Source organism: Phyllopteryx taeniolatus, chromosome 20 (genome assembly GCF_024500385.1).
Source record: "Phyllopteryx taeniolatus isolate TA_2022b chromosome 20, UOR_Ptae_1.2, whole genome shotgun sequence".
Lineage (NCBI taxonomy): Eukaryota > Metazoa > Chordata > Actinopteri > Syngnathiformes > Syngnathidae > Phyllopteryx > Phyllopteryx taeniolatus.
Window position 1 is genome coordinate 7292142 of NC_084521.1, and position 18916 is coordinate 7311057.

The following is an 18916-nucleotide window of genomic DNA, read 5'->3' on the forward strand; positions in this document are numbered from 1 at the left end:
AATATAACAAAACAAACTAGTAATAAAAATATAAATTATAAAATCCTAATGCAAAAAAAGGAAGACAATGTATCAACATTATTCTTTCGTTACTGTTTATGATATTTAATTTCCTTTGTCACACTCTTGCTTCTGAAATACTGCAAATCAGCAACAGCTAACATTAGTTTTGCAGTTTTTGACCTTGCAACGGCATTTCAAACTGGGAATTTTATATATGGGAGTCATGCTCGTTGCAGATGCTTTAGTTGAATTTTAATAGAACAACAACTGCTCTTTTCCCACCTATGATAACGGGCCGGGCCCTGCTTGCAAAATTGGCATGGAAATAAAAGAATAATAAAAAAATAATCAGCTAACATATTATAGATTACATTACATGGATTTTCTAATGACCATCTTTATGGATGTAATGACCATTGCATGGATAGTATGACATATTGGGCTAATTTTTATTATTTTTATGTAAAAAAAAAAAAAAAAAAAAAGTGTTTGCACATTGGCAAAGAGCACTGTAGTTATCTATCTGAAGGTCCCACTAAAGTATAAAATGTTGGAACCCCATTCTGTGTTTGTTCTTCCAAAATGATTTGGCTTGCAACTTTCCTCTGCTGCCTCGGTAAGAATTTCTGTTTATCCGATGCAACAACTTTGTAACATTAACATATTTTATGGTTTTAATACCATGTTCAAAAGGGCTGATTGGTGCCCAGGTACCATTTAACCACTATGTGAACAACCAGAGAGTCATAGGAGGCAGTGATGCTAAACCGAACACCTGGAAATGGCAGGTAAGCCCTAAAAAAATAAATAAATAAAATTAAATTTGCCATGCAACTGCTTTTTTGTTGTCTTTTCTTCCAGGCTTCCCTGCAGCTCGATTCGTACAATGAAGGTTCGTTTAGTCACATATGTGGAGGCTCCATCATCGATGCCTTTTACATCCTGACGGCGGCTCATTGTATCCTCAGGTTTGGCACCAATGCTTATTGCTTATAATACACAGTAGCGGAAAATAAGTTTTTCATCCCCGGCTTAATTTGTAAGTTTGCCATAAAAATTCGAGTGTGTTCTTTCTTTGGAACTCAAAGAAAGAACACACTCGAATTTTTATGGTTGTTGGAAACACGACGCTTCAACTCCCCCCACGTTTTCTGTTGGGTTTAGGTCTGGAGACTGACTAGGCAACTCTATGACCTTATGCTTCTTGTTGAGCCACTACCTTACGTTATTCTGGTTGAGTTGTTGTGTTGTCTTGTTACATGCATGTCAGTCAGGATGCCAGTCAGTACCGTGTGGTGGTGGGAGAATACAACCTGTATGAGTATGACGGCAGTGAACAGTTCATCACAGTCGAGAAGATTCATGTGCACCCCAAGTGGACAGGCAACCTCGGCATTGGGTAACGTTAACGAACCCGTTAAGTTGCATCAACCCCCTAATGAGGTATGTGTGCTTCTCGATTAGAAATGACATTGCTCTCCTGAAGCTGGCTCAGCCCGTTTATGATAACGGCTTCGTTGCTATCGGCAACCTGCCCAGGCCAGACGAAATGATGCCTCACGACTTCACCTGTTTCATCACCGGCTGGGGGATCATGGATTGTAAGTAAAATAAAGTAAAAATAAATTCACAGAAAAACCAAATGAAATAAAATTAACAGGAAAATCCAAATTAAATAAAATTGAATAATAATAATAATAATAATAATAAAACAAAATGTATCTAAAATCAAATAAATCAAGCAAAATAAAATAAACAGAAATTAAATTCAAATTAATTATAAAATTGTATTCAAATGAAATGCAATCGAATTAAGTTCAAATGAAATTTCACAAGGTCAACTATTAAACTCAATGAAAGCAGAATAAATAAAGTCAGTAAAACAAATAAGAATAAAGAAAACAAATACTGTAAAACAAATCAAATTAAATAACAATTAAAATAAAATAAAAATAATCATATATTATCCATCCATTTTCTGAGCCGATTCTCCTCACTAGGGTCGCGGGCATGCTGGAGCCTATCCCAGCTATCATGGGGCAGGAGGCGGGGTACACCCTGAACTGGTTGCCAGCCAATCGCAGGGCACCTATAAACAATCAACCATCTGCACTCACATTCACACCTATGGGGAATTTAGAGTCCCCAATTAATGCATGTTTTTGGGATGTGGGAGGAAACCGGAGTGCCCGGAGAAAACCCACGCAGGCACGGGGAGAACATGCAAACTCCACACAGGCGGGACCGGGGATTGAACCCCGCTCCTCAGAACTTTGAGGCTGACGCTCTAACCAGTCGGCCGCCCGTGCCGCCTAATCATATATTAAATTCACAAAAACTGTTAAATAAACCAATAGTACAATCTGTTTTTGTATGCAAAGAAATGTCATTTCGTCCAAATACTTTTGAGTATTTTTGTCCGACTACTAATCGCATTGACTCCTGTATTTGCCCAGACGAAGCATCGAGCATCACCCCCGACATTCTGCAGGTGTCCCCCATCAAAGTGGTGGAGCACTCGGTCTGCTCCCAGCCGGAGTGGTGGGGAAGCATCGCCCTGAGGAGCATGGTGTGCGCCGGAGGGGACGGAGTCGTCTCAGGCTGTCAAGTGCGACTGTGTTCACCCTCTACAATCTATCCGCCTTCCTTATAACAACTCAGTGTGGCATTATTGTGGGTGTTCTCACCAGGGCGACTCTGGGGGACCCCTAAACTGCTTCACCGACGACGAGTGGAGGATCCACGGGGTGGTTAGTTACGGACCATCCGGCAGGTGTAACCAAGTTTCCAAACCCACCGTCTTCACCCGGGTCTCTTCCTTCCAGGACTGGCTTTATTCTGTAAGCACACCCATGCTACTTTTAGCTCTTATCATATGATCATTGTTACTCACTTACTTACTTACTTACTGAATTAGTCTCTGTCTTTTTGTGTTTTACCCGCAGGTTATAGAGGGTGCATAGGAAGCACACTCAGGGGAGTCCATACAGTGTATCAAATAAAAACTATATTCAAACAAAAAATACCGTGTCAAAATTAATGAATAAATAATACATGACCCACTGAGATCTAGAGTGGGGTAACTTCATCGGGTACCCTTTAAGCAACGGACATTTGAACACAAATGATGCAGCAACACAAAAAGACATGATGATGTAACAATACTCACAGGAATATATTCTTTATCCTCTGCAAAGAATGACTCATATTACTGCTGAGGAGTTGTGACATCTCCTCTGTATCCATGTATATGCATGTATGTATTATACTGCTTCCTGGTGGAAAAGGTGCACGCAACAGAAGGAGCAGCATCATGACCATTGAATTGAAGCAAAAAGGTTTTGTAAAAACGGTTTAATTATTTAGATTACATTTAGCTTTGTCATTACTGCATTTTCTTATAAAGTACGTTATAGAGTGCTATTTTTCCGCATTAAAATAAACATAATTTTTGTTGTTTTTTTGGGGAACGCTGGAATAGATTAATGGCATTTCCATTCATGGAGCAAGATGATTAGAGATACAAGTGTTTTAAGTTACAAGCATGGTCATGGAATGAATTAAATTCATATTGATTGATTGATGATGACGATTTAAAATTTTGTATCATACTGGATATTCATCCAGACATCCATTTGGGGTATTGGGATTGGTTGCACTATTACCCTTAATTGAGGTCTGTCATCATCTTCAGTTTCATCGATTGAATCCCAGTCAGTATCATAGGTTGCCTCAAAGAAAAGAAACAAACTGGGATTTGGGGGGGGGGGGGGGGAAGTACAGTGCACTAAGGGGTCTAAATCCAAACGCCAGTCTAATCTATCAGCATTTCATGTAACATGTTAAACACCATTCACTTATACTAACATACAGATGCACCGGTAATGAAGCACTACTTACTTTCTGAGTGTTCTATCAATCTCAGAACCTCACTTTCTGGGATGTTTTTGCGACAGGTGAAATGGCCTCGGCCCTCTTGGAAATGTGAGTTGGTACAGTTTCGCACTGATGAATGAAGAAAAGTGTTCAGTGCGATATAGGACTGCCCCGTAAATGTCAAAATTAGAACTAAACATTGATTTCTAGCAGTATTCATCTTTTCACGATTCATTTCTGTACTTAACTGACAAAAATGGAGTTAGTCTACTCTAGTTCTCAGGCTCAAATATAAAACTGAAATACTGTACATAAAAGAGTAAATAAAGAACAATAAATAGTAAGTAATACGAGTCCAACGACTTAAAAGTTAATTTTAAAAAAATTTGTCGTTACCGACAGTGAAATGTGGCGCGTTCAGTAAAAACGATTTGGATTCTGAACTGGAAACTCTTCTTTCCTCGGCTCTCAGCAAAACCGCCGCAAGATGGCGGCCATCTGTCGTCAATGGTGTTTCGATGCCGTAAAACCACCATCGAAGAAGAAAACGCGGAAGTGCGACGTTGAAGTGTTGTTGTGATCATCGAACGATCTACACCATCAAAATGTTGAAATCCTTGGTAAGGGAGCGACGGAATTTTCGGACTGTTTGAAAGATCGATAGCGTCGTACGAGGAGCAACTTTGTGGAGCGAGAGAGACCGAGCGACAACGACGACAACTGGAAGCTGTTTGCGACACTCAAATTGTCTCACGCGTCCAAGGTTTGTTCACTAAAGTTCGACTTAATATCTACAACAATGTATTGTAAGGGAGTGCAAACACACGACTCGCAAGGTCTTTCTTTTCGTGTTCACTTTCCATTTCTTAGTGACTAACAAAACAAAACGTGTCTGTGCTTAGGTGTTTTATTTAAACAGCACTTTGATCATTCTGACCTCATAACACTTCTCATACGTTATGGTATTTGACCCGTGTGATTCTCAGTTGTGTTTGTGTTGCTCCTGTTCCGCAGACGTTCAGCAGCTGATTGTATACTCCAGTTTCCAGCAAGAGGATCCACAACCATCCCACGTTCAAGAGGAGGAGGCTGAAGTCAGTAGGTTGCCACTGACTGGTGATGACGAAGAAGAACCACCCAAATGGTCACAGCTTCATCATCAGGCTCCAAGTGGAGACCACTGTGGAGGACCACCACCAGACAACCTCTCAGCTCCACTGTCAAGACAGCGACGACATGGAAGAACCTTTGAGGAGCGATGAGGACCGTGAAGGTGACGACAAACAGTTGAAATGCTCTGAAAAGGAGACGATGGTGAACGGGAAAACTTATCAGACATGCCGGAGACGACACACATGTAAAGGACGTTTGAGCTGCTCAAGTGGTGGTAAAAGATTAACTCACAAGGCAAACATGGAAACACACAGGAGAAAATCCCTTAGGTACGTCAGTTTGCAGAGAAGCGTTCACTCTCAAAGACAACATGGTAAAACACATGAGAACACCCACAGGAGAAAAACCCTTTGGTTGCTCATTGTGCAGCAAAAAATTCTTTTTTAGGGTTTGGGAGCACACATGACAACACACACAGGAGAAAACCCCTTCTGTTGTTCAACTTGTGGTGAAACCTATCAAAAGTCAAGCATGGAATCACACATGAGAACACACAGAGGGGAAAAAACAATTTTAGTTGCTCAGTTTGTGGTTCAACATTCTCTCTAAAGGAATATGTGAACTCACACACGAGGATACATACAGAGGAAACACACACGCAAGAAAAAACATTTGGCTGCTCAATGTCTACTAAAACAGTCTGTCAAAGGTCACATCTGGAATTATACGTGAGAACACACACAGGAGAAAAACCCTTTAAGTGTTCAATTTGTGGCAGAAGCTATGCTCAGCGAAGAAGTTTAACTGCACACATGCGGACACAAAGAGAAAATAAATGTTTTGCAGTAGTCCCCTTCAATATTCCATAATACGAAGCAGACCACGTATTGTTTTTGTTGAGTGTGTGTATTCTCCTAAAGACCGGTAATTGGTTTACTTTGTATTTGTTGGGCGGCACGGTGGCCGACTGGTTAGAGCGTCAGCCTCACAGTTCTGAGGACCCGGGTTCAATCCCCGGCCCCGCCTGTGTGGAGTTTGCATGTTCTCCCCGTGCCTGCGTGGGTTTTCTCCGGGCACTCCGGTTTCCTCCCACATCCCAAAAACATGCCTGAATTGGAGACTCTAAATTGCCCGTAGGCATGACTGTGAGTGCAAATGGTTGTTTGTTCCTATGTGCCCTGCGATTGGCTGGCAACCAGTTCAGGGTGTACCCCGCCTCCTGCCCGATGACAGCTGGGATAGGCTCCAGCACGCCCGCGACCCTAGTGAGGAGAAGCGGCTCAGAAAATGGATGGATGGATGGATGTATTTGTTGGTGCTGGAGTCTATCCCAGCTGACTACGGCTGAGAGGTGGGGTACGCCCTGAACTGGTCACCAGCCAATTACCGGGCACATATAGACAAAACAACCATTCACACCAGTTAAGAGTTTTCAATTAACCTAGCATGCAATTTTTTGGAGTTGGTAACCCACACAGGCACGGTGAGAACATGCAAAATTGTTGAGAGGGACAGTATTTATGCCCTCGGTTGATGTGCAGTATTATGCTTGGGCCACAGTGAGGTGCTAGGACACGTGATATAGGACGCATTCCTGTATCATCACGTATTTTATGTTTGCTTCCTTCCTTGAGTGTCAGGAGAGTTTTTGAATGCTTTAATACTTTCATGGCTGCAAGCTCCGAGAAACTGATTTGTTCCCTAATAAATTTGCCATACTTGGATACATATACTAATTTTCTCCATCATCCATTCATCCAAATGCAACGGTAAGCTTTAACCATTGAATGAAACGCCACACAGGAAGGCCGGTGCCCAACTGTGAAGCGGATCTGCTAACCATTCACCCACCGCCATACAATGTAGTGTTATTTATTTCATTGCTTTAAATTCAGTATTAATTCAGTTACAGCATTATATTATTATTATTATTATTATTATTAGGAGCTGTAGTAAGACAGAATATGTGCATGAATGACAGGAGTGGAGAGAGAAGTGTGACGCTACTGGGAGAAGAGATAGCGACGGTGGAGGACTTTAAATACTTAGAACGTATAATGAAAACATGCATTAAAGAAGAATTTTTAGAAAACAAGCAAATAATAAACTAAAATACTTTTTTTAAGACAACATGACTAGATAAAATATTTTTTAAACATGAGCTCTTTCGTTTATCATTTTTAAAATTGTATTTCCCCCTTTGCAAAAGACCAGTTCCAATTGTAAACTAAAGCAGTGATCATTTCATATCAATAGGTGGCGGTAATGTGCAAACCGCCGTTAAACGCGTAGAAGAAGAAGAAAACTAAACTGCGGAAGTTAGCATAGCAGCAATCCAGGCAACGCTTTAAATCGACCACAAAACCCGAAGCAAAAGTGTTGTTGTCGTCATTGAACTATCTCCAACATATTTTGCTTAATTTTGGAAGAGTTGGTAAGGAAGCGGCCGTCGGCGAAATTTCCGTGCTGTTTTGAAGAATTAGAGTTTCACACGAGACGCAACTTTGTCGAGAGAGAGGAGACCCAGCGACAACGACGACAATTGGAAGCTGTTTGCAACACGCTTGTGTTGTGAAGGTCTGTTCTCTAAACTTCGACTTAAAATTATAGAAGACATATATTTATCTAATAATGGCGTGCAAAACGTTATACTAGGTCCGTGTTACAAAAAACGTGAAACCAGATTATGAAGACGGTGTAAGAGCCAGCTGTCCAAGAAATGGAATTAACTGTCAAAACAACGACATTGTCTAAATGCGTGTATCATGTGTAAAATGAAAAAACAATATATCGCATAACAAAAACATACATAGTGTAGTCAGAGCTCATACGGGTACATCCAAATAAATTAGAATAGTGTCAAAAGCTTCATTTAGTTAGGTAGTTCAGTTCAAAAAGTCAAACTCATACACAAGCACTACACACTGAAATATTTCGGGATTTTTAAAAAAAATATACTGTATGTATAATTTTGATGATTGTAGTTTACAGCAAACAAAACCCCAAAATTCACCATCTCTAGGAATCAGAATATTATGTCACAAACAATCATGAAACAATGAAAGTGATTTTTTATGTAGAAATTAGGCAGGAATTTGCCCTCTGACATTTCCCCAAGTGTTTAATGAATCTGTATAATATATGAGTCCTTAAATAAATAGATTTTTATACCATATTCTTATTTATTGGGACGTACCTGTAGTTGTTGTTGTGTAGTCAGAGCTCATATTTGTGCTGGTCTGGAAATACCGGAATAAGTATCCTTATTCAGGTTGAAAGAAGCCAGCCAGTTACGGTGTTGGCCGACCTATCCTTTTTGATGTCCTTTTTTTTCATGAAATCTCCGCCTTGAAAATGAATTTTTGAATAATGTCTGACATTTGTCCTTCTCAGTCAGTCAATGTACAAATCGCAAGACTAATAATAGCTCTGATCAACCAATCAAGAGTACGGAAAAATGCCAATGTTACTCTCAGCCAGCTAGCAGGCCTGGGTTGGTGAATCTAAAATCTGATTGGTTAAAAAATAGCCACTGCTAATGTGTGTATATGTCATCATAAGACAGCACTTCTGACTCTACTTACTGGTGTCTCGATGAAGATTGAAGACGAACCACTGAATGCCCACAGCTTCATCATCAGAGTTCAAGTGAAGACCACTGTGGAGGACCACCACCAGACAATCTCTGAGCTCCGCTGTCACACAGCGATGACATGGAGGAACCTTTGAGGCGCAACGAAAAAAGTGAAGGTGACGACAAACAGTTGAAATGCTCTGAAAAGGAGACAACTCTTGGCAACAAAACTTCGCAAACGAGTAACAAAAACTTACCTGTTCAGTTTCTAGTACACATTTTGCTAGACTCACTCGAACACATATCAGAGGGAAATTTCTTTTTTCATTATTACTTAATACTACGTCATACCTTATCACATTTGACCCGTGTGATCTCAAGTGTGTTTGTGTTGCTCCTGTCCTGCAGACGTCCAGCAGCTTATAGGTCGTCAGGGAGAATCTCTCCTTCAGCCACAGTTGGGGAGGTGCAGCTTGGAGTCGGAGGATCCACAGCCCCCCCATGTTAACGAGGAAGCGGGAGATACAAAGCCTCACCACATTAAGAGGGAAGAGGAGGATCCAGAGTACGCCTATGTTAAAGAGGAAGAGGAAGAATTGGATGTCAGCAAGTTGCCACTGACTGGTGTCTCTATCAAAAAGGAGGATGATGGAGACAAATCACCCAAGTGGTCACAGCTTCATCATCAGAGTTCAAGTGGAGACCACTGTGGAGGACCACCACCAGATGACCTCTTAGCTCCACTGTCAGACAGTGATGACATGGAAGAACATTTGAGCAACAGCCAAGACTGTGAAGGTGACGAGAAACAGTTGAAATGCTCTGAAAAGGAGACGAACAAAACTTGTCAAACAAACGGGAGACATCGCATGCGTAATGAAAATTTCAGCTGCTCAATTTGTGGTAAAATGTTTACTCGAAAGCCAAACATGGTAGCACACATGAGAATACATACAGGAGAAAAACCCTTTAGTTGCTCAGTTTGCAGTAAAGCATTCACTCTAAAAGACGGCATGGTAAAGCACATGAGAACACACACAAGAGAAAAACCTTTTGTTTGCTTGTTGTGTGCTAAAAAATTCCATCAAAGGGGCTATCTGGAATCACATATGAAAACACACAACCTAGAAAAACCCTTTAGTTGTTCAACTTGTGGTAAAACATATCACCATAAGATAAGCATGGAATCACACATGAGAACACACACAGGAGAAAAACCTTTTGTTTGCTCATTGTGTAATAAAACATTTAATCAAAGGGGACATCTGGGATCTCACATGAAAACACACATTGGAGAAAAACCCTTTCGGTGCTCAGTTTGCGGTTCAGGATTCTCTCGAAAGGAATCTGTGAAATCTCACATGATAATACACACAGGAGAAAAACCCTTTAGTTGCTCATTATGCGCCAAAACATTCTTTTTTAAGCAAAACTGGAGGGCACACATGAAAAAACACACAGACGAAAAACCTTTTGGTTGCGTATTTTGTAATAAAACTTTCTATCAAAGGGGACATCTGGAATCACACGTGAGAACACACACAGGAGAAAAACCCTTCAGTTGTTCAGTTTGTGATGGAAGCTATGCTCATCGGAGCAGCTTGGCTGCACACATGCGGACACACGATGAAGGGAGACATAATGCTTTACAGTAGTCCCGTACCATACCTCCATATCAGAATTAGACCACGTATTATTATTATTATTGAATTGATATTTTCTGAAGAGCTGTAACTTCCACGGATTGTTGTCTAGTTTTGTGTCAATCTTTTTTTTTTGTGGCCCCGTGACATGTACTAAAAATGACATTTAACACAGCGCGCAACCCTAGTATTCCCGGCCTGGATATTGTGATATGGATATGTGCAGCATGTGTGCTTGTTTTCTGCATCTGCTATGCATCCAAAAGAGACAAGAAGATTCCCTCTGTGCACCGTCTCAACATGCATGTTTGTTTAAAGTGACATGAACAGAATACATTTTGTCAGTCATCCAGTGTCATTGTCTCCGTGGGAGCAGAGGCAGGGCCGCGAGCATATACACGCAAGGAGATGTAATAGAATTGATTAGGAAAAAAGAGGTGATTGCAAAGCCAAATGACACAGACCCGATGTGGGAATATTTCAGCTTCAAACCGAAGGTGAGACCATTAACGAAGTCCCCCCCCCCCCCCCCCATCTCGAGAGTAAACCTTCCCTCACTCATGAGGTGTTTTGTTCGGCAAATTAAATACAAACAACACACTGCAAAATGGTGAGCGCCCACGGACATTACAAAAGAAATACTGCCCTTTATGCACTATACAGATGAAAAGCCTGCATTTCGAGAAATGCCGCAAACGGCAAAAATTGTTTGAATCGCCTGCGAGAAAATACGTCACAAATGGCATTCCTACAACTTTACAAGAGTGAAAGATGACATTAAAGGAAAATCAATCATTTTATGTTTGAGTGGTTTGTTTTCTTGTTGTTTTTGCTTGTGACCTTTTCCTCGTGTAATTTTTGTCTGTCTTTTTTTTATTGTTTTATATCCGTTTTTGACTTTCAAATTACAATGGTTAAAAAATACTCATGAGAAGTAAAAGTTTATTGCATTTGAAAGGGTGTACTTATGTATTATTGTTAGTTAATTGTATCTCAAATAAATATTGACAATAACATCCTTTATCTGCAGACAATATATCGTCTGCTAAAAATTATTCTCAAAGGCCAAACTACTATTCCTAATAAAATGGTTTTATGTAGACCTTTTCTCGGTGTGCAAAGACACAAACTATTTACAGAGAGTAAAAAAATCATCCTGGTGAATAAAGATAATTTCTGTTTCAGAAGCAAAATTAGTTTCCTCCACTTTCTCAGCTCTGTGTCAAGGTCCGATTTTGTGAACATATCACATTAATGAGCTTCAAGCTATAAAGAGTGAAAGCTTACTCCAGATTGCTCTTGTTGTTTCAATCCTGAATGGGGAGATGTGCAGGAGTAGCTCAATATTATTCTGGTGTGAAAAGGGCAGACGCACACCCACCCCAAAATTCGGGGTGAGTATTTGCCTAATCACCAACAGAAATAAAGTATAATGAAAAGAAGGACATATAGCACAAGAATATTTTTGAACAAAACACGCCAAAGATAAAACCACAAGAAATGTAATATCTGAGAACAACGGCACTAGATAAAATCATTTGAAAATGTAAGCTATTTTGTTTATCCATTTATATTGTCACCCAAAGCAGTTATCATTAAAGATCGACAGGGGGCGGTAATGCGCATAGTTTGCAAACCGCAGCTGAACGCGAAGAAGAAGAAATGCGGTAGTTAGTACAGCCTCCAACGCGTCAAGTGGACCGCAGCGCGAGCATCACGTGTTGTCGTCGTTGAGCTGTACACTATTTTATTCTTCGTGTTGAGAGAGTTGGTAAGGGAGCGACGAATTCCGGCCGTCGACGTTAGGAAGAACGACGGCGTCGTGCAAGTGCGGAGACCGATCAGCGACTAGACGACAACTGGAAGCTGTTGGCCTACTTTGCGACACTCAAATTGTCGAACTCGTCGGTCTGTTCACTGGACTTCTACTTAATATTTACAACATTGTATTTCTCGAATGATGGCGTGCAAAGCTTAATATTAATGGTATCTGTTTCCCCCCTACTCCCTGCCTGTAAATTTCATTTCCCAGTCCAAGAAAGTTTCTCCTCTTTCGCTCCTCGTACGACGTTATTATTCTTTCAAATAATCAATCGCTCCCTCACCAAGCCTTTCAACATTTGGATGTTGTAATGTTGATCGTTCAACGACCAAAAGAACAACACCGCCACCTACTCTGGAGTGCGGGTCAGAGTTTGGAACCCCGTACTCTGGAGCAAAATCTAACCAAAAATAAAAATTATCATTTTATCATTCCAGTTTCTCTTAAAAAGTGAAACAAGGATTTATTTCTTCGTCTTCCGTGCGTTTTTTTATAAAAACGCCAGTAAGTGCAATTGGGAAAAGATGGATCAGGTTTGTGTGAACGTGAAGTGGAGGAGGACAATGTGGATTATGACATTTGTTATTGTGCACATGTATAAAATAAGCACAGAAAACTGAGAGGAAAAAGGACTCAATGCATTTGGGGTCCAGAGACGTGCTAACTTCCCGTCGCCAGCGAAACGCATACTGGTAACAATGACAGCGTCAAACTCTTCAAGGTATAATCGCTGTCGGCTGGTATTACATAAAGTTACCGTGAATGACGTATTACCTTTCTAATTGCTGCAGTTATCCAAGTATCGGTGAAGCGATCAAAGGATCCCGATCTGATTTTAATGAGCCATCCGCAGCTCCACAGTGCACGCAGGTGCTTGTGTATTTCAACTTGCACGGCTTCAGCTTTGTCTATGGAGCAATTTAAAAACAACCACAGCTGTAACAAAATAACAAAACAGATTGAACATGAATAAAATAGGAAGCCTTTATTGTCAATCTTTGGTGCAAATGTACCAAATTGGGGTTATGAAAACATCAAGCACAACCAATAATGGAATAATAATAATAATGACAAGCATCTATTACTGGCAGGATTAGTGTTGTCACACAATGGTGAAATTGTCTCGGCCAAAGTTGTCTTCTCATCTCCTTTGTAGTACCGGGTTACTGTTAAACAAGTTCAAATAAAAAGCAGAGTTGAATCGCCGACCATAACAGGCAGCACATTGCAGTGTTGGCACCACGCTTTGCAGAAACGTCCCCTCCATTGCGCCACCCGCGCTTCGAAGCCTCCGCACATTTCAGAATATCATTCGGGTTTTTCTTCAGTGTACTTGTTTTTTTTTTTTTTTTTTGATTGACTGCTTTACCACAAACTGAACAACTAAAGGGTTTTTCTCCTGTGTGTATCCTCATGCATTTCCAGATGTTGCTTTCTAGAGAATGTTTTACAACATGTTGTGCAAATAAAGGGTTTTTCACCTGTGTGGACCCTCATGTGTTTCATCATATTTCCCTTTTCAATGAATGGTTTACTGCAAACTGAGCAACTAAAGGGTTTTTCTCCTGTGTGTATTCTCATGTGTCTAACCATATTTGACTTGTTAATTAACTCTTTACCACAAACTGAGCAACAAAAAACATTTTTTCCAGTGTGTTTTCTTTTGTGTATTTCTAGATGTTGCTTTCTAGAGAACGCTGTACCGCAAACTGAGCAGCAGAAAAGTTTTTTTCCTATGTGTTTTCTCGTGTGTATTTCTAGATGTTGCTTTCTATGGAATGTTGTACCGCATGTTGTGCAACTAAAGGGTTTTTCTCCTGTGTGTATTCTCATGTGTCTATCCATATGTGACTTTTCAATGAATGGTTTATTACAAACTGAGCAACTAAAGGGTTTTTCTCCTGTGTGTATTCTCATGTGTCTGTCTATCTGTGACTTTTTAATGAAGTCTTTAGCACACACTGAGCAACTGAATGGTTTTTCTCCTGTGTGTATTCTCATGTGCACAATCAAATGTTGTTTAGAGAAATTATCGCCACAAACTGAGCAGGTAACACGTTCACTACCCCTTTGTGAAGCGTCCTTGTCAAGACTTGTCTCCTTTTCGGAGCATTTCAAGTGTTTGTCTTCACCTTCACAGTTTTTGTCGCTCCTCAAAGGTTCTTCCATGTCGTCGCTGTCTGACAGTGGAGCGAAGAGGTTGTCCGGTGGTGGTCCTCCACAGTGGTCTCCACTTGGACTCTCATGATGAAGCTGCGACCACTCGGGTGGTTCGTCTTCACTCTTCACAGAGACACGATTTAGTGGGAACTTGCTGACGTCAGCCTCCTCCTCTTCTTCTTTAACATTGAGGTGCTGTGGATCCTCTTGTTTCACACTGGAGCACCCCCACTGCGACTGACGGGGAAGTTCTTCCGGACGACAAATCGGCTGCTGGACGTCTGCAGGACACGAGCAACACAAACACAGTTTAGAACACTCGGGTCAAATATGATATGTGGTATGGAGCCACACTGATCAAAGTAGTATTTTCCAAACGAAAAGAAAATACTCACAGCCAGCATTAGCATAGTTTGTATGTTAGCCACTGCTCCAATAAAGCACACAGAATAGATCGTGTTCGCCAATATTGAAATGCGTCTCAAAATTATTTGCATGTTTTTCAAATCCACATCTGTAATTTACACTTTTTTATGTTGTGTGTGCATTTATCATGACTTATCATTTGTAAATATAAAATTTTGCTTGTGAATTGTTGGTGTGTTTGTGGATCAGTGGGCATGTGCATTTATTTTTTAGACAAACGTAACGCAGTTTTCAACTTGAGAAGATTCACACTTCTGGGAAGGCCCTCCATCCGCTAGGGGGCAGTGTTGCTGTCTCCGTTGATGATTTGATTGAAAGTCATTTTTATAGGAATCCAACAGTCTATGGTCCGACCTTGCTGAAATCCCCAATAAATTGACCATGGCTGAACAAAGTGTACAACAAGCAGCCCTGTCATTAGTCAGTAAACTATAAAGAAATCACCTTCATCTGTCAGCAAGATACAAAAAAATCTGCTTATTATTACAGTGTTTAATATAACAGTGGCTCGCTCTCAAACACACACACAAATATATATATATTTTTTTTACATATGTACACAAATATAGTCCATACTCTCAACGGAAACCGCAACACTGCCGCCTAGCGGATGGAGGGAGTACTTTCCCATACGTGAGATTTTTTTTTCAACTTGAAACTGCGTTTTATTTGTAAAATAATTGCGCGTGTCCGCTGATCCACAAACGCACTTTCAACAATTCACAAACAAAATGGAATATGTACAAAGGATAAGTCATTATAAATGCACACACAGCATAAAAAAACGTGTAAATCACTGATATATTTGTGGATTTGAAAAACAAGTGCAAATAATTTGGAGACATATTTCTCCCTAAATGCCAACAGAGAAAGACAACGTTTGACAACAGTGGGACCAATTTAAACTCGTAAAATTATAATGTTAAGTGCCCCAGAACCCGACACCTGTCACGTGAAGGAGACGGTGTTCTATATTAAAATGCACTTGTGTCAAAAGTGGTCATCTTAAAAAACATTTATACATAAATTGTAAATATGAAGTAGAAGTTTCGTAAACAGACCTTGGACGCGCAAGACAATTTGTGTGTCGCAAACAGCTTCCAGTTGTCGTCGTTGCTCGGTCTCCGCTCTCGCGCGACAAACTTGCTCCTCGTACGACGCTATCGTTTTTTCAAACAGTTCGAAAATTTCGTCGGCGGCCGCAATTAGTCGCTCCCTCACCAAGTTTTTCAACATTTTGATGTTGTAGCTGCTTCAACAAACTACAAGAACAACACTTGGACCTCGCACTTGCCCACGTGCGGCAGTAAATGCTATGCTAACTTGTAGTCTTTTTCTCTTTGGTCGGATGGCGTCGATCGTTCAAAGCTCATTACTGCCACCTGCCGTGATGGAGTACGAGTCAGCGTGTCGAACTTTGTACTCAGGCGCAAAACAAAGAACAAAAAGTGTCCCCAACAAAATAAATACACACAAATAAATCCCAGATTCGCGTTATCATTCCAGGTTCTCTTAAAAAGAGAAACAAGGCTTTATTGTATCAGTCTTCAACACGTTTCTTAGAATCAAACCCAGTAATTGGAATTTAGAAAACTTGGTTCAGGTTTGTGTGAATGTGGCGTGGAGGAGGACAGTGTGGATGATGACATTAGTTCTTGTGCACAGGTATAAAATACGCAGAGAAAACTGAGATATGTAAGGACGCACTTACAGCGCTTCTGCGTTTGGGGTACAGAAACATGCTAACTTCCTGCTGCCAGGCAAACGCAATCTGATAAGGGTTAGGGTTAGGGTTAGTAGCAAACTCTTCAAAGTATAATCACTGTTTGCCGGAATTACATAAAGTTACAGTGAAAGATGTATTACCTTTCTAATTGCTGAAGTTATCCAAGTATCAGTGAAGCGATCAAAGGATCCCGATCTGATTTTAATGAGCCATCCGCAGCTCCACAGTGCATGCAGGTCCTTGTGTACTTCAACTTGCACGGCTTCAGCTTTGAACTCTCAACTTTGTCTATGGAGCAATTTAAAAACAACCACAGCTGTAACAAAGTTCTGTTTAAAAATGATTGAACATAAATAGAATCGGAAGACTTTATTTGTCATTGTGTGGTGCAAATGTAACAAAATTGGGGTTATGAAAACATCAAGCACAACCAATAATGGAATAATAATAATGACAAGCATCTATTACTGGCAGGATCAATGTTGTCACACAATAGTGAAATCGTTTCGGCTGAAGTTTACTTCTCATCTCCTTTGTAGTACCGGGTTACTGTTAAACGAGTTCAAATAAAAAGCCGAGTTGAATCGCCGAACATAACAGGCGGCACATTGCAGTGTTGGCACCACGCTTTGCAGAAACGGACCCTCCATTGCTCCACCGGCGCTTCGAAGCCTCCGCACATTTTGTAATGTCATTAGGGTTATTGTTCTCCCGTGTGTCCTCTCGTTTTTTTTTTGTTTTTTTTTTTTGATTGAATGCTTTATTGCAAACTGAGCAACTAAAGGGTATTTCTCCGGTGTGTATCCTCATGTATTTCCAGATGTTGCTTTCGAGAGAATGTTTTACCACATGTTGGGCAAGTAAAGGGTTTTTCACCTGTGTGCACCCTCATGTGTTTCATCATATTTCCCTTTTCAATGAATGGTTTACTGCAAACTGAGCAACTAAAGGGTTTTTCTCCTGTGTGTATTCTCATGTGTCTAACCATAGCTGACTTGTTAATTATTTCTTTACCACAAACTAAGCAACGAAAAAGTTTTTTTCCTGTGTGTTTTCTCAAGTGTATTTCCAGATGTTGCTTTCTGCGGAATGGTGTACCACATGTTGTGCAACTAAATGGTTTTTCTCCTGAGTGTGGTCCTATGTGTTTCATAATATTTCCCTTTTTACAGTTTTCGTCGCTCCTCAAAGGTTCTTCCATGTCGTCGCTGTCTGACAGTGGAGCTAAGAGGTTGTCTGGTGGTGGTCCTCCACAGTTGTCTCCACTTGGACTCTGATGATGAAGCTGCGACCACTCGGGTGGTTCGTCTTCACTCTTCAAAGAGACACGAGTTAGTGGCAATTTGCCGCCGTCAGCCTCCTCCTCTTCCTCTTCCTCTTTAACATGGAGGTGCTGTGGATCCTCTTTCTCCAGACTGGAGCACTGTGACTGATGAGGAAGTTCTTCCGGACGACAAATCGGCTGCTGGACGTCTGCAGGACACAAGCAACACAACACAACACAACACACAGTAGTGTTTTCTAAATGTAAATACATTTACAAAAATACTGACGGCCAGCATTAACACAGACACAGTTTGCATGGTACCTGCTCCAATAAAACACACAGAATGGATAGTGTATGCGTAAACAGAAAGACAACGTTTGACAAATGTGTGCTCAATATAAACTTGGAAAATTATAATCCTAAATTCATAAAATGACGGCGCACACAACCCGGAACCTTATGTCAAGGAGGTGTTTTATATTCAAATGCACTCGTGCCAAAAGTCATCATTTTATATAACACTTACAAACGAGTTGTAAATATGAAGTAGAAGTGTAGTGAACAGACCTTGGACACGTATGACAATCTGTGTGTCGCAAAAAGCTTCCAGTTGTCGTCGTTGCTCGGTCTCCTCTCTCGCGCGACAAACTTGCTCCTCGTACGACGCTATCGTTTTTTCAAACAGTTCGAAAATTTCGTCGGCGGCCGCAATTAGTCGCTCCCTCACCAAGTTTTTCAACATTTTGATGTTGTAGCTGCTTCAACAACTACAAGAACGACACTTGAACCTCGCAATTGCCCACGTGAGGCAGTAAGTGCTATGCTAGCTTCCGCATTTTTCTTTTTCTCTTTGTTCATTGGCGGATGGCGTCGATCGTTCAAAGCTCATTCTGCCACCTGCCGTGATGGAGTACGAGTCAGAGTATCGAACTTCGTACTCAGGCGCAAAACAAAGAACAAAAACTAGATTCGCTTTATCATTCAAGGTTCTCTTAAAAAGAGAAACAAGGCTTTATTTCATCAGTCTTCAACACCTTTTTTTTAGAATAAAACCTAGGAATTGGAATTTGGAAAACTTGGCTCAGGTTAGTGTGAATGTGGAGTGGAGGAGGGCAGTGTGGATGATGACATTAGTTCTTGTGCACAGGTATAAAATACGAAGAGAAGAAAGGACTCAATGCACGCAGCACTTCCGCGTTTGGGGTACAGAGACGTGCTAACTTCCTGCCGCCAGGCTAACGCATACTGATTACAATGACAGCATCAAACTTTGCAAAGTATAATTGATGTCTGCTGGAATTACATA

At 40.8% G+C, this 18916-nt stretch overlaps 4 protein-coding genes and 2 long non-coding RNA genes across 11 annotated transcripts; 3 read left to right on the forward strand and 3 right to left on the reverse strand.

Moving 5' to 3' along the window:
• The first annotated feature begins 534 nt into the window (after window positions 1-534).
• LOC133470526 (chymotrypsin-like elastase family member 2A) lies at window positions 535-3026 on the forward strand. The gene is made up of 8 exons (XM_061758993.1): window positions 535-619; window positions 697-791; window positions 865-971; window positions 1274-1402; window positions 1468-1604; window positions 2460-2611; window positions 2694-2843; window positions 2949-3026. The coding sequence occupies exons 1-8, from the start codon at window positions 586-588 to the stop codon at window positions 2964-2966; spliced, it is 822 nt and encodes a 273-aa protein (XP_061614977.1). The 5' UTR covers window positions 535-585; the 3' UTR covers window positions 2967-3026.
• LOC133470528 (uncharacterized) lies at window positions 2913-9056 on the reverse strand. Of its 4 annotated transcripts, none has more exons than XR_009786009.1 (8): window positions 8918-9056; window positions 8577-8715; window positions 8189-8339; window positions 4817-5176; window positions 3904-4008; window positions 3669-3734; window positions 3173-3278; window positions 2913-3008 (listed from the first exon to the last, which is right to left on the reverse strand). It is a non-coding gene; the product is annotated as an uncharacterized LOC133470528 (long non-coding RNA). The 4 variants fall into 4 exon arrangements; XR_009786007.1 differs by having other exon boundaries at window positions 3669-3753; XR_009786010.1 differs by lacking the exon at window positions 8189-8339 and having other exon boundaries at window positions 3669-3753.
• LOC133470527 (uncharacterized) lies at window positions 4144-6724 on the forward strand. The gene is made up of 2 exons (XR_009786006.1): window positions 4144-4642; window positions 4894-6724. It is a non-coding gene; the product is annotated as an uncharacterized LOC133470527 (long non-coding RNA).
• Window positions 8602-11016, forward strand: LOC133470521 (zinc finger protein OZF-like). Its single transcript, XM_061758984.1, has 2 exons — window positions 8602-8742; window positions 8975-11016. The coding sequence occupies exons 1-2, from the start codon at window positions 8706-8708 to the stop codon at window positions 10219-10221; spliced, it is 1284 nt and encodes a 427-aa protein (XP_061614968.1). The 5' UTR covers window positions 8602-8705; the 3' UTR covers window positions 10222-11016.
• A 121-nt stretch (window positions 11017-11137) lies between these two features.
• LOC133470522 (zinc finger protein OZF-like) lies at window positions 11138-16477 on the reverse strand. Of its 3 annotated transcripts, none has more exons than XM_061758986.1 (3): window positions 15679-16477; window positions 14164-14472; window positions 11138-12939 (listed from the first exon to the last, which is right to left on the reverse strand). In XM_061758986.1, the coding sequence occupies exons 1-3, from the start codon at window positions 15851-15853 to the stop codon at window positions 12785-12787; spliced, it is 639 nt and encodes a 212-aa protein (XP_061614970.1). In that variant the 5' UTR covers window positions 15854-16477; the 3' UTR covers window positions 11138-12784. The 3 variants fall into 3 exon arrangements, with proteins under 3 accessions (XP_061614970.1, XP_061614972.1, XP_061614969.1); XM_061758988.1 differs by lacking the exon at window positions 11138-12939 and adding an exon at window positions 13002-13197; XM_061758985.1 differs by lacking the exon at window positions 11138-12939 and having other exon boundaries at window positions 13299-14472.
• A 220-nt stretch (window positions 16478-16697) lies between these two features.
• Window positions 16698-18485, reverse strand: LOC133470525 (gastrula zinc finger protein xLCGF3.1-like). Its single transcript, XM_061758992.1, has 2 exons — window positions 18178-18485; window positions 16698-17816 (listed from the first exon to the last, which is right to left on the reverse strand). Exons 1-2 carry the CDS (start codon window positions 18350-18352, stop codon window positions 17122-17124), a joined length of 870 nt encoding a protein of 289 aa, XP_061614976.1. The 5' UTR covers window positions 18353-18485; the 3' UTR covers window positions 16698-17121.
• Window positions 18486-18916: the final 431 nt, after the last annotated feature.